At 40.2% G+C, this 15,204-nt stretch overlaps 1 protein-coding gene across 5 annotated transcripts in view; it reads left to right on the top strand.

Moving 5' to 3' along the window:
- Positions 1 to 15,204, top strand: part of LOC138747616 (protein AF-10-like) — a 222,294-nt gene that overhangs the window by 126,404 nt on the left and 80,686 nt on the right. For all 5 annotated transcript variants that reach the window (XM_069906998.1, XM_069907001.1, XM_069906997.1 and 2 more), the window contains 2 exons: positions 6,018 to 6,110; positions 14,494 to 14,770. In XM_069906998.1, coding sequence (XP_069763099.1) covers positions 6,018 to 6,110; positions 14,494 to 14,770 — 370 coding nt within the window. The remainder of the gene's footprint in view (positions 1 to 6,017; positions 6,111 to 14,493; positions 14,771 to 15,204) is intronic.

The raw sequence follows: 15,204 nt of genomic DNA, 5'->3' as shown, positions 1-15,204 counted from the left end.
GTCGGGTTACAAGATTAATGTAAATAAAAGTGAAGCAATGCCAATGAATAATGTGGATTTCTCAAAATTTAAGAAGGAATCACCATTCAGATGGCAAATGCAAGCAATAAGATACCTAGGTATACAAATAAATAAAAATCTCGGCCATCTATATAAACTCAATTATTATCCACTAATGAAAAAATTACAGGACGATTTAGAGCATTGGAAAGATTTACCATTAACACTAATAGGAAGGATAAACTGTATTAAAATGAACATTTTCCCAAGGATATTATACCTATTTCAAGCATTGCCAATACACTTGACAGAGAAATTCTTCAAGGAGTTAAAGAAAATAATAAGGAAATTTTTATGGAAAGGGGGGAAACCGAGGATAGCACTAGATAAATTAACAGAATGGTATAAACAAGGAGGCTTACAACTGCCAAACTTTAAAAATTATTATAGAGCCGCACAATTAAGATACCTATCAGATTTTTATCAAACAAGGGAAAAGCCAGATTGGACTAGATTAGAATTAGATAAAATAGGGGAAAAGATACCTGAACACATATTATATAAATGGGATGAAAAATTGGTACAGCGTAGGAGTTCTCCAGTATTACATCATCTACTCAATATTTGGAAAAAGATTCATGTAGAAAGGAATAAAACAAATTACCAATTACCAAAACTAATATTGACTCAAAATAAGTTACTCCCTTTTACAATAGATAACCTTTCCTTTAGAGAATGGGAGAAAAAAGGGATCAAAAGAATAGAAAATTGTTTTTCAGGAAATAGATTATTATCCTTTGAACAAATGAAAGATAAATACAATATAACTCAAGATACAGTGCTGGCATATTACCAATTGAGATCTTACTTGAAGGACAAATTAGGAAGCAGTCTGAGGTTACCAGAGGGAAGTAACTTTGAATATGTGATTACAGATACAATGATAATCAAAAGATTTATAACAAATATGTATATTAAACTGCAAGAAAAGGAGAATGAGGAAACAAATGGTAAAACTAAACAAAAATGGGAACAAGATTTAAATATAAAGATAAAAAAGGAAACATGGGAGAAGTTATGTTCTGGAACGATGAGAAATACAATAAATACGAGGTTACGTATGATACAATATAACTATACATTACACCTCAAAAGTTAAATAAATGGGACCCAACAGTATCTGACAGATGTTTTCGATGTAAAAAAGAAATGGGAACAACAATTCATGCAATCTGGACATGTGAGAAAGTAGAAAAATTTTGGGAAGATCTAAACCAAATATTAAATAAAATTACAGAAAACAATATACCAAAAAATCCAGAGATCTTCCTCCTAAGTAACATAAAAAACAAAGAATTTGGAATTGATTTGGATGGTGCACGAAAAAGATTTGTTAAGATAGCTCTAGCCGTCGCAAAAAAATGTATTATGTCAACCTGGAAATTGGAAGATAATTTGAAAATACAACAATGGTATATAGAAATGAATAAATGTATTCCATTAGAAAAAATAACATTTCAATAATATTGAAATATTTGAACAAATATGGGAGCCTTACATGAAACACAATAGCGAAAACCTACCGGGGACATTCACTACCTAAATTAACAAAAGGAGAAGGAAATGAAAAGAATTGACTCAGTGGAATTTCTTGTTTATTTTTATTGAATGACAACATTGTTTGACTGGTTTAATGTATCTTAGATTTTGTACTTTAAATGGATGGGGGGGAGGTAGGGAGGGTGGGATGGGAGGAGGGAGGGAGGGGGAGAAAATGGCACTGTATATATTTGAAAAGGAAAATGTATGTATCATGGTCAATGTGGTTTATGGTGTGAAAAATAAAAAATTTTAAAAAAAGAGGAGTCTGAAGGTTGAGGGGTAGCAGCTGTTCCTGAACTTGGTGGTGTGAGTCTTATGGTACCTATACCTCTTTTCTCATGGTAGCAGTGAGAACAGTGTGACAGCTTTCTGTTTAGATTGATGATGGAGAGGGTTTTGCCTGTGATATCCTGGGCTGTGTCCACTACCTTTTGCAAGGCTTTCTGCTCAGGGGTATTGGTGTCCCCATTCCAGACCGTGATGCAGCTGGTCAGCACACTTTCCACCAATCATCTGTAGAAATTTGCCAGAGTTTCTGATGTCATACCAAACCTCCGTAAACTCCTGAGGAAGTAAAGGCGCTGATGTGCTTTCTTCAAGATGCGATTTGTTAATGGATGCTTTCTACATCTAGATTTGCTGAGTAGCTCTAACTGAGGAATCAAATCAAAATCTGACCTGAATTTTACCAAATGAGCCAGAGGATGTAATTTATTTTGGCGATTGTGAGGGATGGCGTGGGGGGAGGTGATGGAGAATGTAAGTGATTTATAAGGAGAGGCTGGATTGACTTGGACTTCTTGGTGTGTAGGGGTATAAGGGGTGACTGAATAGCATTTTGAGGAGTATAGGCAAGGTAAACAGTCCTCACCTTTTTACTAGACTGGGGGAATCTAAAACTAGAAGGCATTGATTCAAATAGAGAGGGAATGGCAGAACATTTGGCATAGTGGTTAGTGTGACATTATCCAACTTGTGTTTGAATCTGGCGCTGTCTGTAAGGAATTTGTACATTCTCCCCGTGACCTGCGTGTGTTTTCTCCAGGTGCTCCAGTTTCCCTCTCACCATCCAAAACATATGAGGCTGTAGGTCAATTGGGTATTATCAGGCAGCACAGGTTTCTATGGCCAGAATTGGCTTCTACCGTGTTGTAAGTTTTTTTTAAAAAGGAATCTTCTTCACACAGAGAATAGAGAGGGTACATGGAACATGTTGCCAGAGAAAGTGGTAGGAGTGGGGACAATTTTCACCTTCATAGATGGGAAAGGTTTTGAGGCATATGGGCTGAACACAGGCAGATGGGAATACTTGGTGGTCAAAGGCAAAATTGATGAAAAGACCTATTTCTGCGCTATAACTACTGACCATAAATTGTTCCCTGCCAAAACTCACCTGAACCCCTCTCTGCAGCACAGAAAAGCAGAAAATGTTAGAAATACTCATCAGGTCGGGCAGCATACCGAGAGAGAGAAGCAGGGCTGTTTCAGGTCAAACACACTTCATCTGCAGCATTTGATACTTGGTGGTGACTGACTGAGGGAGAAGAGTGAAGACTTGTTCATCACAGTTTACACAAAAATGCTGGAGAATCTCAGAAAGCCTCACAGCGTTCTTTATGTAGCAAAGGTAAAGATACACAACCAACATTTTTGGCCTGAGCCCTTCATCAAGGTACAAGCAGGTGCTTGAATAAAATGGTGGGGGGAGGAGCACAGGCCCACAAGCAAGGGGTCATTGGTGGATATGGGTGAGACAGCACAGAGAACAAAGCTGAGATAACAGAGAGATGGGGAATAGAAGGAGTGGCCAGACAGAAACCAGAGAAGTCAATGTCAATGCCATCCAATTGAAGAGTGCCCAGATAGAATATTAGGTGTTTCTCCAATTTACAGGTAGCCTTGGTCTCACAGTGCATGAGGCCATGAGAGACATGGGAGTGGGTCGTGGAATTAAAATGGTTGGCCACTGGGAGATCCCTACCATTCCTGCATAAAAAGTAAAGGTACTCAGTGAAACGATCTCCCAATATGTGTACATCTCACTCATGTAGAAAGGGCCACCATGGGAGCACCTGATCCAATAAGTGATGATCTGGAGATTCATAAGTGAAGTATTGGTTCTCTTGGAAGGGCTGTTAATCACAGATGATCAGTCTGGAAAAGATCCTATTAGAAGGACAAAAGGCCCTTCAGATTCTGGCGCGTGTGGCCAAAGAAGTATGTGAAACTTTCTGCTACTTGGGCTTCTGTCTAGTTCTCAACTTATCCATAGAGCTGCATTACCAAGATTGCTTTCATGAGTAATTCCATTCACTCTAATTTTAACGTCAAAACATTCAGGAAATATTTAAATTTTCAAAATTTTATTTTAAATTTAAACATACTGCACTGATACACCATTTTGGCCTACAAGCCCATGCCACCTAATCAACCTACAACACCCCAGTGCTGTGTTTTAAACGGTGGGAGGAAACCAGAGCACCCCAAGGAAACCCATGCAGACTCGGTGAGAACATACAGTCAGTGCTGGATTTGAACTCAGGTCCTGATCGCTGGTGTTGGAACAGTGTGGTGCTAACCATGCCACCCCAGTTGTGACTCGAGTAAATCAATAGTTTATTGATTGAACTGAACCTGCAAAGGCTTTTTCTGTGTATGTTACACACCCAATTAAAGTCAATTTTTCCAACCGTTTCTCCTGAAATTCTACCAGCATAACTCAACCAAGAGCTGATTTGTCAATCATGACCCCATTTTAAGTGTCGTTGGGTTGTTTCACTCCAGGAGGTAGAGCAGGAACGTTGAATGTTGTTCCCATACACACAGAATTGTTCCAGGAAGGGATCCCTGGATAACAACCAGTGGCAAGAGTCCTGGCAGATTCCCTGGCAAACCCACTTTCCAAAGTCAAGCCAGGTCAGAGTGTTAACCCCCTGTACCATGTATCTGCTGCCAGCACTCTTTGTAAAAATAAGAGATGACACATAGCATATTATTGATTATTTTAGTGAAAACACATTGCTGGAGAAGCTCAGTACCAAAGATATTGTATGAATACGTAACCAATGTTTTGGGCTTGAACCCTTCACGAAGGTATGAACAAAATGTGGGCAGGTTCCCGACAAATAAGAGTGTGCTTATGTGTCTTTATCTTTGCTATATAAAGGACACTGTTTGACCTCCTGAGTTTCTCCAGCGACATGTTTTTGCTCTAATCATGGTGTCTGCAGACTTTCATGTTTTACTCATTTATTATTTTTTGGGATTTAGATGTGGAGTCAAACAGTACTGAAGCAGGTTCTTAGGGCCATTTTGTCTGTGTTGACCATCTAGTACTCAGAAAACCAGGCCATTGTTAATTTTTTTAAATCTCCCCCCACCCCCTCCCGCAGGACTCTGTTCAAAGTTTATGGACCTCCTTCCCTGTGAAGCAGTTGTTTTGGTTTCTTCCATGCTTTTCTCATATGACTGCAAATATTTATGTTGCATGAGGTGAAAAGAAAACTTAAATGTGCTTTGGCTCCCTGGTTGGGTGGGGGGTGGTGCGTTTAGGGCCTCCATTGAGAATGGCTGCTCTAAGCTATTCACCAGCACTTGTCTCCAGCCTTTTGTGTCCTGTCAGTTCAAGTGCTTATTGAGATGCTTCTTTTGTGTTGTCAGAATCTGTCTTTACCATATTCTAAGGCAGAGCGTTCTGAACTTCAACCAACTTCTTCCTTGTGTCCCCTCTAAACTCCTTCCTATTTTGGCCTCTGGTTACAGATGCTGCTGAATGGGGAATGGTTTACTCTCTGCCTTTCCAAGCCTCTCATTGTTTTGTTCATCCTCTATCTTACGCACATGTCCAAGTCATTATGCAAGTTACGATGTATTTAAGAGGGAAGGCAATGAAGGGGTGCCAGATTGATTCCCAGGATGGTGGGGATGTTCCAAAGGGAGAAGTGGACAGACTGAGCTTACACCCATAGCTTTGGGTAGCTGAATTCAATTTTGACCTCTGATATCGTCTACACGGAGTCTGAGGCTGAGTGGGTTTCCTCCGGACGCTCCAGTTTCCCCCTTTTGTCCTGATGTGCACTGTTGGCCCCTGTGAATTACCCCGAAGTAGCAAAGAGAAAGAGAATCAAAGGAGAGTTAATGAATATGACTGAGAGTAAGTTGCAGGGAAATGAAGAGAGAAGAAATGGGACTGTCCTGCTGGGAGCTGGCATGGAATTGGAATTCAATGGATTCCTTTTGTGTTGTATGAGGTAAACATGAGTGCAGCTAACTAGAAGGCAAATTGAACAATTTTAAATTCTGCTGAAAGGTTGGGGGATATAAAATGTTGACTTAGTTTCTCTCCCCACAGAAGCCACCCGACCTCCAGCTGTCTCTGTTTTAGTGAATAATTTTATTTCTTTACTGCTTTGCAGAGTCGAAAGGACAGGGAGAGGCCAAAACAGAAAGTCAAGAAAGCCACTGAATCTTTAAGCACAGTTGTCAGTGCAGTTACTGGAACAGAGAAGGTGAGTGAACACTAAGTTATAATTAAACAGCCCTCGGGCTCTTACTATCCATGCTCAATTCAAATGAAGACATGTTCCTGATCATCAGCGCCATGCTAGAGTTTACACAGCTGGTACTCAGCTTCTGAGATCTTGTCAGCCCGTTGTTTGCTCAGGATTCACGGCAAGCTCTTTGTTCTCCTGCTGTTTTCCAGCTGTTTCCAAAACCCTTTAAGTGTTGATGACTGTGAGCCAAATCAGTTCTTTATAGGATCACATTTCATGCACGCAAGTATTTCTTCTCATTGCCATGGGCACCTGCCAGTGAACCGGTGTTGTCCCAGTGAGCTAGCCCCAGTAAGGAGCCCCCAGTGGTATCCCAGTGAGCTGGCCGCTGATATAGTGAGATGTCGCCAAAGGTGTCTCGGTGAATCAGACCACCCCTCAATATATGATGATCTCAGCAAATTCCCAGTGAGCCACTGCCAGTGGATATCCCTGCAAGTATCCCCAGTGATGTCCCAATGAGCTGTCCTCGTGAGATGTCCCAGTCGGCCATCCCCAGTTACATCCCAGTGAGATGTCCCAGTCAACAGTCCCCATAGTTGTTCCAGTGAGATGTCCCAGTCAACAGTCCCCATAGTTGTTCCAGTGAGATGTCCCAGTCAACAGTCCCCATAGTTGTCCCAGTGAGATGTCATGTCACCTATCTCCAGTGATGTCCCAGTGAGACATTCCAGTGGCATGTCCCAGTCAGCTGTCCCCAGACAAGTCCAAGTGAGATGTCCCAGTCAGCCATCATGAAATGTCTCAGTGAGATGTCCCAGTCAGCTGTCATTGAGATGTCTCAGTGAGATGTCCCAGTCAGCCATCCGCCAGTATTGTCCCAGTGAACTTGTGTTCAGATATCAGCCTGTCCCTTATGGATTTTAGACTGCAGGCATGTAACGGCACAATCAAGGAATTTTGCCACCACACAGGCAGTCTAAAAAGGGATGTGCAAGAATTTTGATTCAATTCCTGCACTGTGATTTATCTTGCAGGATCCCTACAACTTTTTGGAAGAAGCCTGCAGTCAAAATTGTACTGGAAAAATTCATTGTTGGTCATTCACTCTATAGCACTAGGACTGTGGCACTCAGGTACTTGGAGTCTAAAGAGGCGCCCAGTGTGAACGACCACACGGGCAGTAATTATGTTAATTTTTTTCAGCAATTTTTCCCGACATTGCAGTCTAACATCATACCTGATGTCTCACATTCCCATCCTTGACTGCTGTGCTTTTTTGGTTGCCAAAGATTTATAGATAAGAGATTGTAATTCTTATGACAGTGAGGAATTTCGCATCTGGGATTAAAATAGCAAGAGCTCCAGGGACTCTCCAGATACAGTGGCCCATCTGGGTGTAATTTGAGATTGTTGTGCATTGGGAATGTCTTGTTCTATTTGTGGAATATTTACAATGACTTGCTCAATGAAGCTTGGAAGACTCCTGAGGGCTGTGGAATATGCACTTATAAAGCAAAAAAATCACTGAGGTTTATAGAGTAAAGTAGCTAGAGATATAATCTGCCCAGCACTCCCACACAGGAAAAAACGATGAGTTGCACTACAGAGAAGAGGTGGAAAATCTCATGATATGTTACAAGAGTAACATCCCGAGAGTTAACGTGGACGAGATGAAGGAAATGATCATGGACTTCAGGAGGACCAGGAAGGACCACCCTCCACTACGGATCAATAACTATAGTGGAGAGCACCGAATTCCTTGGAGTCCACGTAACTAATAACCTACCTTGGACACAACATTATCTCCTCACTTGTCAGGAAGTGCTACAGAGACTGGACGTCCTGAGAAGACTGAAGTGAGCAAGGCTACGGGGCATCATTATGTCAACCTTCTACAGGAGTCTATCGAGAGCATCCTGGCTGGCTGCATCACAGTGTGGTATGCTTGCTTCAGAGAAATGGATCGGAGGTCAATCCACAGGACCATAAGAGTGGTAGAGAAGATCACTGGAGTCTCCTTCCCCCCCCCCCCCCCCACCCATATCGATATGATCTATCGGGATCATTGTCTGAAAAGGGCGTGCAAAATTATTGAGGACCCCTTCCACCCCACACACAGCATCTTTCACCTGCTCCTGTTGGGAAAGAGACAGGAGCATCAGAGCCAGCACCACCAGGCTGAGGAACAGCTTCTTCCCACAGGCAGGAGAATGCTAAATGACCAAAGGAACTGCTCACACTAACGATCTGAGGCTCTCATATTCACAAACTATTTATTTATTTATTTGTATATTGAAATACTTGTCTTGCATACATATTGTTTGTCTGTTTGTGCCTAACTGTGTGTTTGCATCGAGGATCGGAGAACGCTCTTTGGTTGGGTTGTTCTTGTGCAATCAGATGATAATAAGCTTGACACTTATGTCTCAGTGTGTAAATACTCTAGTCAAGGTGAGTCAGAACCAAAACAATCGATTGCTAGTTTATATTGGTTGATCAGAATATCTGAAGGATGCTTGTGGAAATTTGTCTGCTGAATAATCTGATAGAGGTCTTTAAGAATAGGTGCATGGAGGATGTTTTGATGTGTTAAATTTTAAAGAGCAAGGAATGTCAGATGCTGTAAAAGAAGATTCTGAGTCAGCTCACATGAAGTAAAGGTAAAGATTCCATTATTGTCATGAAATACTACATTTAGAATGTAGCATAAATGAAGTTCTTTAACTTTTGTCTACCGTAAGGTAGACAGAGTCACCACTTTGTCCAGCCTCCTCACACCTGGTGATCCTAGGTGGTCTCTCCTCCAAGTGCTGACCAGTCCTGAGCCTGTTTGGCTTCCAAGATGAGACAGTCTCCGGCGTATTCAGGCTATTAACCTTCTATAGGCAACTTTGTGCGTCTAATTATTGTGTTGTTCTTTGTCAGTGACAGTAAATGTTAGAAAGTGACTGTGGATTTATTTAATTCAAATCTGTGATAAATTGAACGATCCTACCCACTCAATAGATAACCCAGATATGTGGCTCCAGTCACATTGTGGTCATGCTCTGGATTTTGAATTGCTTCAATGGAATATAAGGTTAGGACAATAAACTAGCATTAAGGTAAAAGACCAGCTACCCAATATTGATAATATACCGATGATACTGTCAACAAAGGTGCCAAGGTGGTCACGGAATGGAGGGGCTGGGCATGTATCTGAGGGGTGCACGTGCACTTTTGTCTATATGTGTGTGTTGGTTTTTCTGTCCAAAAAAAACAGGAGCGCAATATACATTTTTATAGCATGTACAAAGTTTTTTTTGTTGCTTAATAAATTTATTTTGGGGGAAAAATTACCAGCCACAACCTTGTTGTGAGGCAAAACAGGTGCAAGGAGCTGAATGATCCACAACCTACTTTGTTCTTGCACACTAGCTGTCCAGCATGGGATCAATGTACCCTCAGAGCTGAAAGGGTCAGGGAAGTAACATGCAAAGGGAACAAATGAGGAGAGAAAAATTGTGTAAAGGAGAAAGAATAGTGGTGATTTGGACAAATTGGAAAAGGATCTGAGTGTTTTGTGCATAATTCAGAAAAGGCTTGTTAGCAAGAACAACAGGTAATTAGGAAAACCAGCAGAATGTATGTTGTTTATTGCAGGGTAATTAAGTACAAAAGTACAGAGATGTTGCTTCAGTTATGGAGATCACATGGTGAGACCACATCTGGAGGACTATGGTCAGAAGTGGAGTCCTTATTTAAGAACGGATGTAAATATTTGGGAAGAAGCTCAGAGAATGTTGGTTTGATGAATATAGGAATGGACAATGTAACTAACAAGGAAAGGCTGGACATTATCAGAGTACATACATGATATCAACACCCTGAGATTCTTTTTCCTGCAGGCCAGGAAATTGTTGTTGACAAGGCAAATAGCAGAGAGTGGTTTTGATCCAATGACCTTTGGGTTACAGGCCCAGAACACTTCTTCTGTGGCACTCTGCTACTATTTAAACTAGAACAATAAGAGGGATTTGAGTGAAACAGTTCATGACCTGAGGGCTCTAGACAAGGTGCATGAAGAGAGGATGTTTCCCTTGTGGGAGAATCTAGAACACGGGGTCAATGTTCAAAAATAAGAGACCAATCATTCAAAGCAGAGAAGAGGCAAGTGTTATTTTCCCAGAGAGTTGTGAATCTTCAGAACTTCTGAAATGGCAATGGAATCCGTCAAAATATTTTTTTGATAAATAAGGAAATTGTTGCAGATAGGTGGGAATGTGCAGTCTGATTAGTCATGACCATATTTAAATTTAGAAATACAGCACAGTAACAGGCCCTTCCGGACCACTATCCCATGCCGCCCAAATACCTCAATTAACCCTACAACCTCTGGTGCATTTTGAAAGGTGAAAAGAAACAGGAGCATCCAGAGGAATCTCACACAGACACAGAGAGAACATATAAACTCCTTACATATAGCGCCAGATTCAAACCTGGGTCAATGACGCTGTAATAATGTTGTACAGCGTATTAAATGGTGGAGCAGGTTTGAGGGGCTATGGGAAGAGGATGGGGGAGCTTTGAGGCAGGATAAAATTGTTGAACAGAATGACCAGTTTTAGTGCTACAACCTTTCCAGGATTACATGATGCTTTGAAGATATTAATGGAAGGTCTTCAGGGATCTAGGTCTGTGAGCTTGGTCCAACATATATAAAACCAGGTCTTTGAGTGCTATGGGAGCATTACTATGTAGAAGAATGACGAAGCTTGGAACATCTTTTTCAAATGGCAATCCAGGCTGGGCCAGTTATTACACAAATCTGAGACTGAGAGATTTTATTTAAAGACATTTAGGTATGAGTGGAAAAGTCAGGAACATGGTGTTAATTCACAGATAAGTCATAACCTCATTGAATGCAGGATAGGGAAAAGGGGGTGAATGGCCTTTTCTTCTAATTAGCATAGCAGTTAGTGCAACACTGTTACAGCACCAGGCACCCGGGTTTGAATCCAGTGCTGTCTGTAAGGAGTTTGTATGTCCTCCCCGTTCCACCAGGTGCTCCCGTTTCCTCTTACGGGGGTTTGTAAGTTAATTGAGTGTAATGGGTGGCACGGGCTTGTGGACCAGAAAAGCCTGTTACTATACTGTATGTCTACATTTAGGGGGAGCACGGTCAGCATACTGACCGCAATACTGTTCCAGCGACCAGGACTGGGTTTAAAATCCAGCTCTGTCTGTAAGCAGTTTGTACGTTTCCCCCTCTGTGGTTTCCTCTGTGTGCTTCAGTTTCCCCCCACCATTCAAAAACATACCAGGGTTGAGTGTAATTGACCACCATGGCCTCGTGGACTGAAAGTGTCTGTGACCATTTTGTATGAATGTCTACATTTAAAATTTAAACTCCTATCCTGTTTGCTAATGGGGAGGATATCTGCTGCCATTCCCAATTTTGGCTCCAATTTGGTTGACTCTTCTTCCTTGCCCTCTGAAGTGCCCAGCATACTAGAATTCAAAGCAATTGCCATACCAACAATTCACAGATCCTTAAAAGTAAGCCCAAAAATTCTGATTGACAAGGAATGCTACCCTTGGAGATAAAGAAGAAAGGCTCAGGCCCAAAATGTTGACTGCCTTTTACTTCCTATGGATGCCTCATGACCTGCTGAGTTTCTTCAGCACATTTGTGTATTTTTTTTCCTTGAACTGTTTCACATCAATAATTGCTCAGTTGATGCCTTTCAATACTTCAGTGTTTTGAAAGCACTGATGTGTGTTGTATACATGAAAGTCTGCAAACTCTGTGATCATAGTCAAAACACAGAAATGCTGGAGGAACTCAACCGGTCTTGCAGCGTCCATACAAGATAAAGATATATAATCAACATTACATGACCAATAAGTGTTAATCCTACTCATCCACAGGAAAAAGAATTTGAGTTTTATGTTATGTCATGTATGTACTCAGAGTAAATTTAAAATCTGTATACATGCCTTGTTTGAGGACCCTAGCTCTTCCTCTGCCTTACCTTTCCATCTCAGAACCATGGAACACTGAAGCACAGAAATGGGCCCTTCAGCCCATCCATGTCGAAGCTGAACTATTAAACAATTTTAAATTGGCTTCTTTAAATTTATTACAAATCATTAGGAGGTTTTCTGCCATGCTGTTATTTCCCACTTCTTTTCTAATGTTATTTTCCTGATGTTTGAATGTTATTTCCTGCTTCTTTTCTTAAAATTTTTTTTATTTTTCACACTATAAACCATATTGATCAAGATACATACATTTTCCTTCTTAAATATATAGTGTCGTTTTCTCCCCCCCTTCCCTCCTCCCCTCCCTCCCTCCCTCACCGCCCCTCCCATTTATTTAAAGTTCAGAATATAAGATACATTAAACCCGTCAAACAATGTTGTCACTCAATAAAAATAAACAAGAAATTCCACTGAGTCATTTCTTTTCATTCTCTTCTCCTTCTGTCATTTTAGGTGGTAGATGTCCACGGTAGGTTTTCTCTATTGTGTTTCATGTATGGCTCCCATATTTGTTCAAATATTGTAATGTTATTTCTTAAATTATAGGTTATTTTTTCTAATGGAATACATTTATTCATTTCTATATACCATTGTTGTATTCTCAAGTTATCTTCTAATTTCCAGGTTGACATAATACATTTTTTTGCTATAGCTAGGGCTCCATCCAAATCGAGTCCAAATTCTTTGTTTTTTATGTTACTTAGGAGGAAGATCTCTGGGTTTTTTGGTATTGCTTTTTGTGATTTGATTTAATATCTGGTTTAGATCTTCCCAAATTTTTTTCACTTTCTCACATGTCCAAATTGCATGAATTGTTGTTCCCATTTCCTTTTTACAGCGAAAACATCTGTCAGATACTGTTGGGTCCCATTTATTTAACTTTTGAGGTGTAATGTATAGCCTGTGTATCCAGTTATATTGTATCATACGTAACCTCGTGTTTATTGTATTTCTCATAGTTCCTGAGCATAACTTCTCCCATGTTTCATTCTTTATCTTTATGTTTAGATCTTGTTCCCATTTTTGTTTAGTTTTACCATTTGTTTCCTCATTCTCCTTTTCTTGTAGTTTAATATACATGTTTGTTACAAATTTTTTGATTATCATTGTGTCTGTAATCACATATTCAAAATTACTTCCCTCTGGTAACCTCAGACTGCTTCCCAATTTGTCCTTCAAGTAGGATTTCAGTTGGTAGTATGCCAATACTGTATCGTGAGTTATATTATATTTAATCTTCATTTGTTCAAAGAATAATAATTTATTACCCGAAAAATAATTTTGTATTCTTTTGATCCCTTTTTTCTCCCATTCTCTAAAGGAAAGGTTATCTATTGTAAAAGGGATTAGCTGATTTTGCGTCAGTATTAGTTTTGGTAGTTGGTAATTTGTTTTATTCCTTTCTACATGAATCTTCTTCCAAATGTTGAGCAGATGTTGCAATACTGGAGAATTCCTACGTTGTACCAATTTTTCATACCATTTATATAATATATGTTCAGGTATCTTCTCCCCTATTTTATCTAGTTCTAATCTAGTCCAATCTGGCTTTTCCCTTGATTTCCTGCATCTTTTCTAATGTTATTTTCCTGATGTTTGAATGTTATTTCCCGCTTCTTTTCTAATGTTATTTTCCTGATGTTTGAATGTTATTTCCCGCTTCTTTTCTAATGTTATTTTCCTGATGTTTGAATGTTATTTCCCGCTTCTTTTCTAATGTTATTTTCCTGATGTTTGAATGTTATTTCCCGCTTCTTTTCTAATGTTATTTTCCTGATGTTTGAATGTTATTTCCCGCTTCTTTTCTAATGTTATTTTCCTGATGTTTGAATGTTATTTCCCGCTTCTTTTCTAATGTTATTTTCCTGATGTTTGAATGTTATTTCCCGCTTCTTTTCTAATGTTATTTTCCTGATGTTTGAATGTTATTTCCCGCTTCTTTTCTAATGTTATTTTCCTGATGTTTGAATGTTATTTCCCGCTTCTTTTCTAATGTTATTTTCCTGATGTTTGAATGTTATTTCCCGCTTCTTTTCTAATGTTATTTTCCTGATGTTTGAATGTTATTTCCCGCTTCTTTTCTAATGTTATTTTCCTGATGTTTGAATGTTATTTCCCGCTTCTTTTCTAATGTTATTTTCCTGATGTTTGAATGTTATTTCCCGCTTCTTTTCTAATGTTATTTTCCTGATGTTTGAATGTTATTTCCTGCTTCTTTTCCAATGTTATTTTCCTGATGTTTGAATGTTATTTCCCGCTTCTTTTCTAATGTTATTTTCCTGATGTTTGAATGTTATTTCCCGCTTCTTTTCTAATGTTATTTTCCTGATGTTTGAATGTTATTTCCTGCTTCTTTTCTAATGTCTCCCAGACTTGCACAAGTTCCAGCAACAACAGCAGCAGCCGTGCCTACAAGTCAAGCTCTACAAGAAGTTTGGAAGAAGTTGCGTCCCCCTTTGCCAGCAAGCATTTGCAGAGACCGTCTGCAACACTCGTGAGCGGGAAGGAGGCAGCAGAGCTGGCCAGGTCAGAGGTCAAAGGGAAGAAAGCCCCCGGTCATGGTTCTGGCCAGAGGGGACGAAAGCCAGGTGGAGCCAAGAGCACGACAAGCGTTGCAACAGTTGTGTCGCCCAGCCTGTTTCAGCAAGGTACTGTCCTCAACTAGCCTAAGGCACCACACGGCAGCTGTTGGAATTCTGACAGAAATGTTGGAAATGCTCAGCAGGTCAGGCAGCATCTGTGAAGGGTGAAATGGAATTGGACAGAATAACTCCGACCTTGTGCGTGATACACAGATCTCAAGAACCCTTGAACGGTTAGTGTAGCGATTAGGAGCAGTGTGGTTAGCATAGCGGTTGTTTCAATGTTGTTACAGCATCAGAGACCAGACCTGGGATTTGAATCCTGAGCTGTCTGTAAGGAGTTTGTACTTTCTGCATCAGTTCTCTTCGGGTGCTCTGATTTACTCCTACCATTCAAAGCATACTGGGGGTTGTAGATCATTTGGGTGTTATTGGGCAGCATAGCGTCATGACTGAAAGGGCCTATTACAGTGTTCTATGTCTAAATGTTTTTTTAAAAT

This window comes from Narcine bancroftii, chromosome 12, assembly GCF_036971445.1.
Source record: "Narcine bancroftii isolate sNarBan1 chromosome 12, sNarBan1.hap1, whole genome shotgun sequence".
NCBI lineage: Eukaryota > Metazoa > Chordata > Chondrichthyes > Torpediniformes > Narcinidae > Narcine > Narcine bancroftii.
The sequence above is the reverse complement of the archived record's forward strand: the minus strand, read 5'-3'. Positions and strand labels throughout refer to the sequence as shown.